The following is a 15,001-nucleotide window of genomic DNA, read 5'->3' as shown; positions in this document are numbered from 1 at the left end:
ATTGTCTCTTTGGCAGAAAAATGTATTTGGGGTGTGTTAACAGTTTTCTATTAATAACGCTACTTTGCACAGTGCTGAAATACTGCAACATGCCCAGACTTGTTACTAAAACCCATTTGTTTTCCCACAGATCTGGTGCAGTTGAGACATGGTAAATTTACAGTAGATAGCTTTAGGTGTTTAAGAACATAGTTTTAATGACTAACTGTAAATAAGTTAATAAATTGTCATAGTTTATCTATCTTATTTGGAAGACAGGCATGCCTAGCTTTAAATTGTGGCTTATCTTGTTTTGAGTACTTGGCTATTTAAAGATCTTAAGTGTGTTTTTTTATAGTCAGTGAGGTGAAATAATTTTTCAATGATGATTTAATTACGGTTCTAGTTTTGATTTAACTGTACACTCCTGTGACTTATTTGCAGAGTAAACACAAAACACGATCGTGTTTCAGTTCAAGGTCCGCATTGTCTTGTGTTTCACTCATAATATGCAGTATCATAAAATATTAAAGAGTTCTATATGTATTTATATGCATAGCCCATGTGTATTTTTTTTTTAACTTCCCGCCACCAGATGGTGGAAGTGTCTTCCCTATGAAAGACCATCTGCAACGCCACAAGGACAAATTCTCTCTCTATAAAAAAACAAGCCTGCCACACATCTCATTTACCACAATCTATGAAGCATACTGTATGGTACCTCCAGAGAGTAAACATGAATTATAAGAATTTTGTCACAGGGGGAATAATGGCACCCAAAGGTTTGATTATGACACGTAAGCATTATGGGAAGAAAATCAACAAAAAACAACAAACCCAAGAAAACATTGGTTACAGTATACATGCAAAACATTGGTTATTTTAATTAATATTATGTTTATTCTATTTACAAACACTGTCAGCCTATAACAATTCGAGATTAAACTGCAACACTGCAGAAAGTGTGCTGTTAACTCCTCCTGCTCCTCAAGTACTGAAGGTTATGTCTCCAAAATGTATCACTCCACCAGCAGGAGCGGGGGCAGTTAATCCCCACTCCTAACCTCTGTTCCAAAAACAATTGCAAGTCAACTGTCTATATTGTAAGCTAAATAAGTATGAACTACAACTGCTAAAACTGTATACTGGCTAGTAAAATTAATCTCATTAATTAACAATTTTGGTGTAGTTCAACAATAACATATCACATGAGTTTTGGCCACTAGAAAGGGATGCTATCAAGCCTCATGAAGCTCGGAACTGAACACTCTGTAGTTCATGTCTGGACAGATGCTGCACTACACCCACACCGATACAGTCACCCAGCACATTGGTGGCAGTCCTTAGACGATCCCTATCAGCAAACATACAAGAAGATCTGAGGTTAGAGTAGGAATCTGAGCATGACTTACATCACAATTACACACAAGTGTAGGGTGATTTCAAAATGTGAATTACAGGATACTTTTAGGGCAAAGGTTAACCATGTTACTGGTGAAATCAATAACATTATTCACTGGATTAGATCAAATATGCAGCTTCTACACTTCAATACTGTTGTTTTTTCCACTTGTAAAGATGCTCACTGATGTAAGGTATTTACTAACCTCTAACTCTAACGTCGAAGTTCATGTCTATACCCAATCCTACCCCTAACACTGACTGTAAACCCTCAAACTGCACTTTGAAGAAATGATTCAATGATCAAATTATGAAAATGTCTGATATGTCTGAACTGATATTGGTTGCACCCGCACTTACAGAATCCAATCAACAATCATGAGCAGTGAGATGTCTTCAGTGGGCAGCCCAGCTGATGACAACACAATCACCATAGAAACCATGCCAGCCTGTGGGATGCCGGCCGCACCAGTACTCGCAGCTGTGACAATCAAACTAAACAGGAGAAATAGTATTGGTTATGTGGTGTGACAGTTTGCATTTTTGTTTATGCATTGAGAAGAAACCCACTCAACTCTATGGGAACTAGTGCAGTGTAAAGGATATACTTTTTTATCTCTTCATCTGCTAAGTCTTCAGTAACTCATGGAAATGAGCTAATAATAAAAATATTATACCAGTCCGTGCTTCTCAAGACATGAATTTCTACAACTTACAGAACTGATGGGAACATACAGTATTTCATATGTGTTTTGAGCATACCTGAGGACAATGACTTGACCCAGGTTAAACTCCATATTATTAACCTGGGCAATGAATAAAGCAGCCACAGCTTCATAGAGCGCTGCACCATCCATGTTCATTGTGGCCCCAACAGGGAGCATGAAGCGGGTCACTTGTTTGTCCATGTTGTGATTTTCCTCCATACAGTTTAAGGTAACAGGTAGGGTTGCAGAGCTGTGAAAAATCCCATATAGCATGTGTAGGAAGCTGAAATTGCATGATTGTTCATGCGTATGCAATGTGATATGTTCAATATCAAGACTCTGGCTCACCTGGATGAAGTCCCAAAGGCGGTGGTGAGAGCCTGGAGTAGACTGCCCATAAACCTAAAGGGATTCTTACGTGTGACCATTAAATAGATGAGGGGCAGAGTGAAGAAACTGTGGATTAGCAGGCCAGTGATCACAGTGAGAGTATACATGGCAACTTCACGACCTATCTTTCCAGTGTCTGTCATCTTCACAATCTGTCCTGCCAGCAGGAAGAGGATTCCCACTGGACAATACCTGTGATATAGAGGTGAGACACAGCAGAGGAATGAGAGAGGCAATGAGAGAGGCTCAGTGTTGAGGGAGTCAGCCAGCTCATCTTCATGATATCCCCCTGTGCATACCAGATGACCATGTTGACCAGATGCATAATGGCTTTATTCAGGCAGTCAAAGAAATCCTTTAGAGGTTTTCCCTCAGTATCCATACTGCCCAGGATGAGGCCAAAGGCAACAGAGAAGACCAACAGACCCAATATATTGACTCCATTTGAGGTGCTTGGTACTGGTACTCTGTGATCTACAGGTGTCCCAGGAATGTCGTTAAGAGTAGGTGGTGTAGTGACCATGTAACAACAATAATGAAGATCAGACAGAGGGTATTTTAATGCAACATAAGGGACACTGAGTTCGCCAAACATTTGGTTACAATTACAGGGACAAAAATAAAGGAATCTCACTGTTTTCGCTGGTCTCAGTCACATTGTTGACACCACAAGTCTTTCCTGTAGAAACACTCCCGGAATAAATTGTTTTATACTAGATAAAAAGTATAAGCAAATGTTAATCATTGATAAGTATGAAACAGTGACAGTATAAATATTAAAACAATTCAAAGCCATTGCACATCTCACCTTTCTGAAACACGCTTCCACTAGATTTGAGGGAATCATATTTCTATAAATCAAAAACACAAATTAGGGTTTTCGCTGTGGACTATATCATTAAATGTTGCCTGTAATTTACACATTGTTCAGTTTCATAGGAAGATTTTGATCCACACCTGATTAGATCTAGAAAGGAATCCACAGTCTGCACAGCCTCTGCATTACCACCAGAGGACACTGAGACAGTCCCGGATGATTTTCCTGGTTGGATAAAAAGAGCAAGGGCAATGCCAGTGAACGCAGCAATAAATGTAGTGATCATGTAATAAGTGAAGGCCCTTAATCCAATTTTCCCATAAGCCCTCTTCTCCACAGATGACATTCCTGAAACAAAAAGATGTGGCTGTAATAATCAAAGTAAATAGAGTAGAGTTTATGCTTTATAAATGGCAATTGTAGGACATCTCAGACTCAAGTTTGTGAGCCTCAACTCTACACACAGACCATGCTCCACCTTTATTAGTCCTAAGGCTTAACAACACTTACACCAGAATTGTGTTTGTCTATTCTGGTGATTTTTTCAGGAAGCTATTACCATGTGTAATGTGGGTCAAACCCAAACCATTTAGTTTTTTTATTGATAAATAATAATAAAAAAATAGTACCTGAAAAAGAAGGTCTAACCTGTAATCAGACTGGAAATGATGAGAGGAAGAACCAACATCTGCAGGATTCTCATCATCATCTCTCCAGGAAAGGTTAAATATTGTCTATCCCTGGCTGACATATTAATGTGTCGCAGAGCAAAACCCAAGCCAATACCTCAGAGAAACGTAAACAAAAAGTTAGGGGGTCAGTGTGTCTACAGTATCAAAGGGTGAGTTCAAATTACGAAAGAAAGAAGAGCCAATACAAAGAGCAGTGCAGGAGAAGTAACATATTAACACAAAGCAAGCAAGCAGCAGGTTGCAATTTGTCTTCACACGGTTTGGTAGATTAAAAGAAAAACTTCAGGCTTTATGTGAGAACAAAGTACTTACCTAACGCAACAGCAGTCATTGTGACAACAACAAAAGCATTTCTCTTGAGAAAAGTGATAACATTCGATCCAATCTGGGATGAAGACACACAACCTGAGGGCTTATTACATCTGTAGCATGTTTGGGTTTCTTGGGGTTCTGTAACCTCTACTGAGTCCAACTCTAACTCATTAGGGTTTGGCACCATCTCTTTCATATTTAGTCCTTACAAGTAATACAGAATGCAGAAAAAGAGATAACGTTAACAGGATGACAAAGACTATTAAGATATTAATCTTGCTAGAGTTTACAAAGGCTGTCAAACGACATAAAAGCTAGAATACACAACATGAAAGCAGCTTAATATTATGAAAATGAACCTATTACATAAAAATCTCTCTATGCAAGTAACAAGCAAGCATTATAAGTGAATTAAAAATAATGCTCACATTCTCCTCAGTCTAGTGATACTGATGGAAAAAAGATCACCTTTAAAATCTTATTCCTTGAGCAGTCTTCACACAAGTCCAGTCACCACAGTAAAGACAGCATGGGTAATAGGTAGGAAAGTCCAGTTATAGTAGTTGTAGTTTCCTCTTGGCAGACTGACAAGTTTTCTAACGCAATGACTTGACTACAGCTTTAACTTACAACCTTTCTTTATGTTGTACATGCTCAAACAAAACCATTACTTGTTCAGGCATAGTCTTTTGCTCTTGGTTATTTTGCTATGGATTTCCAGGACTGCTATTTTAAGATTAAATAATTAAATCAAATTGACACGTCAGCTCTGCATCCATTCTACTGGCACTGAGAGGCTGTGCATGCTAACATACTCACAGTGACAATGATAACATGCTGATTTAAAGCAGGAATTAATGTTGATAGCATGTTCACCATCTTAGTTGATGAAACAAACTAACAATCAAAAAGTTCATATTAAGCTCTCAAACCACTCGTGCTGCACAACCCATGTCTTTGCTATTTGCTCAGTGTGTTGCATACATTTATTGATTTACAAAACTATGGCTAAACATGCTACTTCTGATAGATTTCAGATGGATATTTGAGGAAAGGGAATAGCATGATAGAAAGTTTATTTGGCAAAAGATGTGTGTTTGTGTCTGAAGATATCTGTTCTGGAATTGTTATTATAAAAAAAGTTATTATAAATCCACAAAACTAGAGAATAATTTAAACAAACCTTGATCTGTGATCTTTGGTCTTACGGGCTTAATGTCCAGAGCCTCATTAGTTCTGTGTAAGGTATAGAGGTTAGAGTATATGAGGTAAGATATAGAAACCTTGTAAGTATCTTACAGCTTCTCCCACCAAGACATGCCAATAATCCACAAAATATCCTTTAGTGTGAACTGTGATTCATGTGTGACTGTAAAGGATTATGCTGAGGCGTACATCATCAAATGTCTATGACGTCTGCGTTTGCTGTCAGGGTCTCGTTTTGCTTCCTATGTTGTTTCATTACTCACCTAACAGCGTCTTAGTACAGTGGTTCTCAAAGTGAAGGGGGTTCAGCAAAAAGGTGAATTGTTTATTTTCACTATATTTCTATACATGACGTCAGAATGTATGACTATTTTGAACCACTGTTTATGCATATTAGAATAACTGAATATTTATATCTCCTTGCACAAACTGTAACTAACTCTAGTTAAGAAATTTGTTATAATCTTGTAGTAACGAATGTTTCAACATTTGTATCTGTCTGCTATTATTGCTTTATGGGATTTATTTGTACTTTTTGCTTTACCACATTAATGGTCATTAGTGCTGGCTAGTGAGCAGACAACAGTGGCATACACCCAGAGGGTCTGTTCTGCTGCATCTTGTTGACAAGGTAAAGACTCTCCATTGTCTGTAGGCTTTCATTTGTAAGCTAAGCTCTTTAGCGGTTTTACTCCAGCCACAAGTTATTGATACAGTCTAATCATCTTGACACACAATAGCCAAGGTTTCATATTGGGAAGTTTGAATAGCAAGCAGCTCTTGTTAATAATTTGTTGTTGTTAATAAGAATGGATTTAGCATTAAACTTCTCTACTAGCCCTCGGCTTCACTTTCCCCTTGCTTGAAGGAATGAATAACATCTATTTGAACTGAGCCATGGCGTTCCTCATGAATGAAATGTTTGGTAGTAAGTTAAAGAGGTTTTCTGCAGGAGGTGATGAAGACGTCAGTAAAGCAGTAGAAGAAGGAGGAAAGGAAACCCAGTCCAAAAGTGTGTCCATGGAGGAGTTTGGAGAGTACCAGAAGCAGGTGGTGGAAGAAACGTGAGTAAGTGGAGATTGTTATCAAGATATACGGCTTAAAAATTGTTCATCAATGTGTGCTTCATGTGTTGGACAAATTATGCACACATACCAGGGGTCTTAACTAACATATTAAAATGCTTATATGTTTCAATGTTTGCCCCTGGAAGCACTGAGCACAACACGAATAACCCTGCGCTGCATTTTATGGACAAACTGAGCATAATTAATGTAAGATTTCTTCATTCTGAATTGTTGAATAGAGTGGAAAGTGGCAGTAAAGAGAAAATATGACCTACATATCCATTAAGCAGGGATTAGCATGTGTGATTAGCATTACTTAAAGTAGGCTCCCACTTTATGTTTGTGTCAGAGCCACAGATGTCAACAGACATAAACTAAACAAATAGCCTCACAACTTATATAACAGTGAAGGAATGACACAGCATTGGTATACAGCAATCTTTTTACTCTAAACATCCACATTTGAAGTGGTCCAAGTACACCCAATGACATAGGGTGCTACTGCAATGTGGACCATGCTGGTAGCAGTTACAGAAGGAAGAAACAGGTAGGTATAAATTTTCCAGCTATGAATTATGGTTATTACACAAAAGCCCCCCTTTATGTTTCTAAGATGTCATGTAACTACAAAGTTTTGAATTTAGAGAAAAATATTTTCCAGCCCAGATTCAGCATTTTTTACACAAAAACTCACACTTAACAAGTAACAATTATTATTTTTGGCATTTAGGTTAAATAAAAGGTACATGCAAAATGCTGTGACAGTTGTGACTGCACAACCTTGGCTGGTAGTAACTGAGTGTGAGTCATCAATGGCTTCCTGGTGAGATTATAAAGTTAATATACTGATATTACCCCATTAATATTGTTAAAACAAGATCCTAATCTTACTATATTATTCTTATGTAATTGTTAATATGTTGTACTAATATCATCCAGTTTTTCTAATATCTAATTACATTTGATACCTGGACAGAAATTTACAGCTTTCAGTGTGGACCCAAAACTGCAAATATGGTATACATAGCAAGTAGGAGGAGAAAAGATTGGTCTTTTTAAATTACCACCTGCTAAGCTGGTGTAGCCAGTTGAAATGGAAGAAAGATTCATTTAGACAGGTTGGGGTAGACACACATTTCAATATGATACAGTAACATTTGTATGTAACATTTGTTACAGTTTATATGTATGATTTCCATCCGTCCATCACAGTAATATGTTTTACACCGTGCCACAAGATTACAAGATGAAACTTATCCCCTTTAGCAAACCCCTCCAGATGGGGTTTATTTGCCACAAATCACAATAAATTAAGTATCCTCAGTATTTAAGAGTCAATTTAGTGGACAGTACTGGGATTGATAAAATAACATGACATGACATAACATTTTCCTTGTCTTACATAATCTAATATATGTTGTGTGTTATTGATATAGCTAATCAGATACCAGTAACATTTGTTTTATGGGGTGTGAATTTGACAGGCAATGAAGTTCATTGCTTGCCTGTGTTGCTACGTGTAAAGCGTGTGTGACATCAACGGATGAGAGCATGGCTTATTAGGTAGCTTTAGGTGAATGTTTATTTCCTTAGGGCTCCTATTAGCCAGGGAAGAAGATTAGACACTATGTGTACCAATGCGTCAAGGCTAGGTTTCAGGATGCCGCTATTAAACACGTCTCTTAGACAGTGTGCTTTAAAACAATAATTATTTAATCACCTTACAATCTACAGTAAGACTGATGTGTTAGTTATCTTTCATTAAGTTAAAAGCTAAAATGTAATAAAGTTAAAGTCTCAACTGACTCCAATTGAAAGTGTGGCAGCCTGTATAAGACATGTCAGTTATTTCTATGATTTTAAGTGCCATAGGGTGTTTAATAAGACTATTGAAAGTTTTTCATTTAAACATTTTATTTGAAGATTATCCAAGCTATATTCTTCATCTGAGCTAGAGCGTAGAGTCTGCATCTTTAATATTTCATTAGTTTCACACATTCTTTTTGATTTCTTTACAAAAACAAATTAAACTGGCTGTTAAGATAACAGATTACTTGATTAAGCTGTCAAGTACACTCTACAAGTCATCATTTTGTTTTATATACATAAGAGACTGTGTCCAGATCTGTGGCAGTTTCAGTAAATTAGGTCAGTGAGTTTGCCTTCTGCAGTTTCTGTGATTCTACTGAAGCTGGAATCTATACTGGTTTGCATTTTTGATGAAGCACAATACGCTATCACACTAAATGCTCAGATGATCTTTGTGTATAGATGACAAATTAGTAAGAGAAATAAGGTGAAGGAGGGCAAACCTGGCCAAGACGTCAAGTGACCATGGCCCTGTGCCAAGCTGCAGCTCTAGGAGCTAATCTTATTAAAAGGTGGTCAGAATCTGAATAGACCACCCTTAAATAGACACAGGTTATCTCTAGTACCATTACAGCAGGTCCACTTACAGAAGTGGGCTGATAACACAAATGACGTTCGAGTTAAATTTTTCCAGGCCAGTCAGGTAAATCTGGATTGAGGTGAATACGTAACAGTTTAGTTTCCGCTTTGGATAAGGTAAACCCTACTGTTCACTACTCTGCAACCCCAAGGTATTTTTTGTTTGTAGAGCCTAATGTCATGAATATATATAGATATAAATATATTGTTTTAAACACATGACTAATGAAAACAAATGTCTAGTTTTCTATTCGGTTTAGTTCACACACTCTTACTCAAATGTGGATTAAACAAAGACATAGTCAAAGTTAAAGATATGAATGTTTGAATTTGTGGGAGTTACACATATTTTTAAAAATATTTGGTGTAGTAGATGTCAACTTAAACAATGCAGACCCTAAATTGAAGTGCCTCCATTAAGCCAGGTGATTTACTTGGGTTTTGAGTGATCTGGTTTTGTGGCTTCTTTTTATATTCCTCCATAGTCATAGCGTGCCCATCAGGCTCATCTGTACTCATTCCCGTATCTCATATCTTTATATATAAAAACCAGGATGAAGTACAAGCATGAAGAATGAGAATAAACATTCTCACAGATCCACACAAGGTCATATGCAGTAAAGGAGGACGGGTATACAGATATCTTAACCAAATCAAAACTGTGCAGTGAGAGTAGTTAATCAGACCAATATGATAATGTTTCACAGAATGACCTTATTGGCCCTGATTAGGCATTCCTGGTGTGGTTTGTTTTCCCTTGCTAACAACGTTACTATAATATGTTAATGCTGCTACTGACAAGGCACTGATCTTTAAGGAAAGCTTTATTCAAAGCCACCTGCTTCTTTGTGTACCCTTTAACCTTTAAATACGCTGTCCTTATGTGAGTGCACATTGTTTGGGCTTAGGCTTCTTAGACACAGGACACAGAGATATGGGACACGTTGAAAGGTACAATATTCACACAATTTATACAATACATGGATTACGGAGATAAAATTACTAGCTGAAGATTAATATATTTTAATTTCTCTTGTATTAATTGGGTGATATTTTTAAATCTCACTGTTTACTAATGGTATTTTGAAGTATATTTAAGTCACATTTTTTATGATTCACACACCCTCACAAATAATAATTTTAAATAATATTTTGTGTGACTATGCTGTCGCCTCACAGCAAGAAGGTCGTGGGTTTGAACCCCGGTTGCCCCGGCCTTTCTGTGTGGAGTTTGCATGTTCTCCCCGTGTCCGCGTGGGTTCTCTCCGGGTGCTCCAGCCTCCTCCCACCATCCAAAGACATGCAGGCTAGGTTAATTGGTGTCTCTAAAATTGTCCTTAGGTGTGAATGTGAGTGGTTGTTTGTCTATGCGTGGCCCTGCGATGGACTGGCGACCTGTCCAGGGTGTACCCTGCCTTTCGCCCAATGTAAGCTGGGATAGGCTCTAGCCCCCCTGCGACCCTGTACGCAGGATAAGCGGTTGAAGATGGATGGATGGTGACTATGCTGCACAATTTATAGTTTTATAGTTTCTGTCATTGACTAGCTTAAATACTGCATACTGTGTGCAGGATTAAGCAAGACAAGGACTTTGCACCAATAACTTTCAATAATTCTACTTTTAACACTTTTAGAATTAAGTATAATACTGCATGCAAATTCAGCTACTATTGCAGAGGCAGAATCACAGGTTAGCATAGTTATGCTGTTATGGATAACTACTAACTATTTGTATTTTCTTTAGGGGAAATCTATGAGAAAGCTTCACACATCACTTTTGATGTCATCACTGAATTAAAAGAGGGATTGGGGGCAGGGCTTATTGATACACAATTGGTTACAGTTGGGATAACACATGCTAATTTGTCTTTCTTATTCAATATCAACAGTACTTCTACTTAAATACAGAATTCATGTGCTCTTTCATTATTATGTAATCACATTTCAATACATGCTTTATTTTTGTAAAAAGGCTTGAAATGTTGACATATCACAGCAGGAAAAGCACAAGTGATTTTAATAACTAATAACGGTTGTAATTTATTGAAGTATGCTATTTCCAGGGTCAGGTATGGTGCACATTGGGTCATGGCATAGCTTTCAAGGATAATGGAATGAAACTGAGTCATTGTTAATGTTATTCGTTACACCTGAACTCTTCCTGCCCTGACAATGCAATTATCTACAGTGAGAAAAGGCCTATTTGTAATGTAGGTGCACACTATTCCAGACTGATCAGACTATAAAGACTAAGACTACATATAAGGGTGTCAAACATGTGTGCATACTAGGGTTTCTCCTGACATTATTCTTGATTTGTTTTATATTGTATATATATTGTATATATTTATATCATTTATTTGTTACAGTACAAAACATTTTGGTCTCACACACGACTGTAAAATTGAATGTGCATTGCCTCTGTCACTCTGACATCACAGAGTGCTCAAGACACTACAGTTCAGATGGCAGGAGATGATGTTGAATTGCCAGAGGATCTTGCAAAAATGGTGGACAAAGGTGAGAAAGAAAACTGATTCAATCCTCAATAAATTTTAAAACATGGATGTGGATACACTGAAAACCAAAGCCAAGGCCACAGTGACTGAAATAAAGCAGAATACAGAGGAGAAGTGTACTCTAAGTGTGATTGCCATTCATTAAAATATACTGGACCCGCATCATATCCACGCCTTCAAAATTGTGGTCACATGCAAAGACACACCATTCATGTTCAATGTGTATTTACGAGGTAATCATTTTTGTTCAGCAAGAACTGCCATTTTAATGTTAGAAGTCATTTAGTTGCTTTTTTTGACGGCATTCACTTCACTCAACAGCTACGTTTAAAAGGTCAAAAGGTTAGACTTAAGTAAGGGAAGCATTAACCATAAATCCAAGGAAGGTCCTAATCTGGATGAGTGAAGGGATGGTTAAGATACCTGAATGCTCACCTAACAACTTTGTCTGCATCAGTTTAAATATAATACTAATATTGGGTTAAAAATAAGCAAATTTAGGAACTTACTGTTCATCCATCAATCCACGTGCCTTACACCTTGATTTGGCAGGGATTATGAGTTATTAATTTACAACAATTTGAAAATCGAAAGAAGTAGCAATGTAGGTCTACATTCACGGAATGTATTCCCGCACTGGCAGCCAGGGACATACTTCCTATCAGATGGTGATTACCCTAGCATAGCACCAGCTGCATTTGTGGTCTGATGAGGTTGATCACACATTGCAAGTGAAGTAATGTGGTTCTTTGACTTCTTTTTATTACTTTATGCAAATGTATGCTTTTCTATCATACATTTACCATTTAATTCTCACAGAATATACTTGTTTTTTTCTCGTGAATATAACCACCCAATCCAGGTTCCGTAAATGTTTTTTTTATATGCCATTATATTCTTGTCCCCTCTCATACTTGACAGTCACGTTAGATTACCTGTTTTGGTTGGTAATAATCGACTTCTAGAGCCATGTGTTATTTTAAAACTCTAAACAAAATGAACTTTAAATCAAGTCATTCTGGCTGTAACTAAAGGTTTAAAATCATTTTCAGGTAAAAAAAAGATTAGAATAGATTATTTTACTTAGTGGCTCACACAAAATGATCATAAGCAAAAACGTCTACGACTGGTATGTCAGAGTCAGCTTTTCCTTCACATTTCAGAACAAGCTGATCACATGGCCAGCCTCTCAGCATTTTACCCTCCCTTTCCATCATCTCCCCATCATCCCCCTGCTGCTCACCATCCCCCTTTCCCCCAGTAAGCTGACACAGCGCCTTTTAACATTAGCCGCTTTCTTCCTAATAGGATCTCAGGGTCTTAAACTGTCATCTGATAAAACTAAGAAGCTTGATAGCTATGCTGCACCCTCTTAACCAATTTGTACTCAATTAGGATAATGGGAAAACAAGCAAAGAGGGACAGCTTTAATATATTAATGTGATAAAATGATTATCAATTTCCCTTACCAACAACTTGGGTGGCATTAGGAGCATAATGCAAGTCTCATGTGAACATTATCCATTGATGAAGTGAGCCAGACAGTAAAGGTAATCAGAAATATTGTACATGCTAGTAAAGTTGGGAGACAGGTTTCAAAAAGAATGATCAAAGCCAAAGCAGCAGAGGCTGAGATATCCAGTGTTTTAGACCCCAGAATGGGTTAAGCTCCAACAACCCTGAATCCTACATTTCCCACAATGCAACTCAGTAACATCGTTTTATCAGACCCCTCTGCCCACAGTAGCCCACTAGTTTGTAATGCAGGATCCCTGTTAAGAGTGGATTTATAACTTTGCTTTTGAGGTTTACAAACTTTTTGTAATGATAGTTCAGTGGTCTTTTTTATTTTCATTGACTATCTTAAAGTCTTGTTCTAACCCCAATAACTAATGGTATACTGCCTATATTTCAAAAGGGATTTTAGTAAGTGTGCTTGACAATCAACTTTACGTTACGTGAAACTGATTGCAAAGACACACAGTACATTTTTTGACAACTGAATGCACGGAATGACTCATGAATGCACCTTCTCACGTGCATCATTAATTAATGAGGCTAATTATCATCCACTAAATCCACCGACTGTCTTATGGTATCAGCTTACTAAGGCAATTACTGCTCCTTTCCAAGTTTTGCCTTGCTAGAAGAATATTTTGAAATCCTGGTACAATATATCTGACGTAGTAGAACCCCCCCCCCCCCCAAAAAAATGGCATAAATTATGGTGCCTTATTCATTTATGAATACATGGATAAAGAAAATAAGCTGTTGCATGCTCTTTTGTTTAGCTGCTGAAAATATAACACCACAAGCTTTATAGTCACCACATGACAGTAACCTACTTAATAGCAAATACTTGCAACAGGTACATTTCATTCTTCTTGTGGCAAAGTTTATTGCTCACAGGCAAAAGTAATGGGCTTTGCACTTGGAAAACAACCCTAACAACCAATACCAACCTGTTCATAGAAAGCACTGGCCATGCAGCTAAGTGTTGCCAGATGGCTTTAAACTGGTTAGCATTTAAGATTACTCAGCTGCTTAGGCATGTGCCAAATGTGCAGACAAGTGTACCTTCCTGACTCCTAGAAGATGGTGTATCCATGGATGGAAGCCCCTTTCTAGGGTGTTTATATGTGTCAAAAGCTATTTTGAACAACTTTTACCAACTGCTATTTCCTGGAATGCTAGCACTATGCAGAAATTACACTGACTGCTAGTATAAAGAAAAATTACGTGAATATGAACTTGCAATATGCAAAATATTAATAAATTAGACTTTTTGTGTTTGTGGTCATTATCAAAAACAATGCTCAGTTGCAAAAACACAATGAACAGAGCAAACAAGGCAAAGCTTCATTAACAGGGATCTAACCCTAAGTCAGTATGCTCTTGAAGTGGCTTAGTTGAGACCTAACTCCATAGGAAAACCCCCCAATTTGCATTTCTGAAACATTTGTTTTCTCAACAACGTACTGTTGGAAAAAAGTACTTTCTGCACCACTTTTCCATGCAGGATCTTTTCTTTGGCATGTATAGAAATCCTAAATATAGCTTCAGATGGGAGGAGAGAGGACAGAGGAAATCTCTAGTGAAGTCTTTAGGCTCATTAAGGATGGGATTGATCTCTGCAACACCTACTGTAGCTGCCACCGCTTTGGGTGTGCCAGCTGGCAAAGGAGAAACTTGCAGGCTGCAGGATAAAAAGCACCCGGTGCCCCCAACCCAATTCCACTGTGAACTGAGGCTGAGCAACAAGATTATTCGTTAAACAGGCATGTTATTTGTTATGTATTTATTCAACACTTTATTTGGCACAAACAATATGATTGTATGTCACAGTCTCAAATGAAAAAATTTAAAGGGGTGATAAGGACTGGGTTTAACGTTAGTCTTGTCCACTAATTGCTCGTGTTTGAATCTACTTCTCCACTATATTAGGTTAAATAGAAGATTTTCT

At 37.6% G+C, this 15,001-nt stretch overlaps 1 protein-coding gene and 1 pseudogene across 1 annotated transcript; one reads left to right on the top strand and one right to left on the bottom strand.

Annotated features, from left to right (window-relative positions):
* Positions 1–831: 831 nt before the first annotated feature.
* LOC119901862 (excitatory amino acid transporter 1-like) lies at positions 832–4,844 on the bottom strand. Its single transcript, XM_038717590.1, has 10 exons — positions 4,299–4,844; positions 3,943–4,080; positions 3,435–3,642; positions 3,286–3,328; positions 3,112–3,190; positions 2,777–2,951; positions 2,436–2,669; positions 2,143–2,337; positions 1,741–1,875; positions 832–1,333 (listed from the first exon to the last, which is right to left on the bottom strand). The coding sequence occupies exons 1-10, from the start codon at positions 4,492–4,494 to the stop codon at positions 1,225–1,227; spliced, it is 1,512 nt and encodes a 503-aa protein (XP_038573518.1). The 5' UTR covers positions 4,495–4,844; the 3' UTR covers positions 832–1,224.
* Positions 4,845–6,401: 1,557 nt separating this feature from the next.
* LOC119902968 lies at positions 6,402–11,683 on the top strand (annotated as a pseudogene).
* The last annotated feature ends 3,318 nt before the right edge of the window (positions 11,684–15,001 follow it).

The sequence above is a fragment of the Micropterus salmoides genome, unplaced genomic scaffold, assembly GCF_014851395.1.
Source record: "Micropterus salmoides isolate LMB-PRFRI ecotype aquatic unplaced genomic scaffold, ASM1485139v1 Ms_hic_scaffold_14, whole genome shotgun sequence".
Classification (NCBI taxonomy): Eukaryota; Metazoa; Chordata; class Actinopteri; order Centrarchiformes; family Centrarchidae; genus Micropterus; species Micropterus salmoides.
This window is presented reverse-complemented; position numbering and strand designations above follow the sequence as displayed.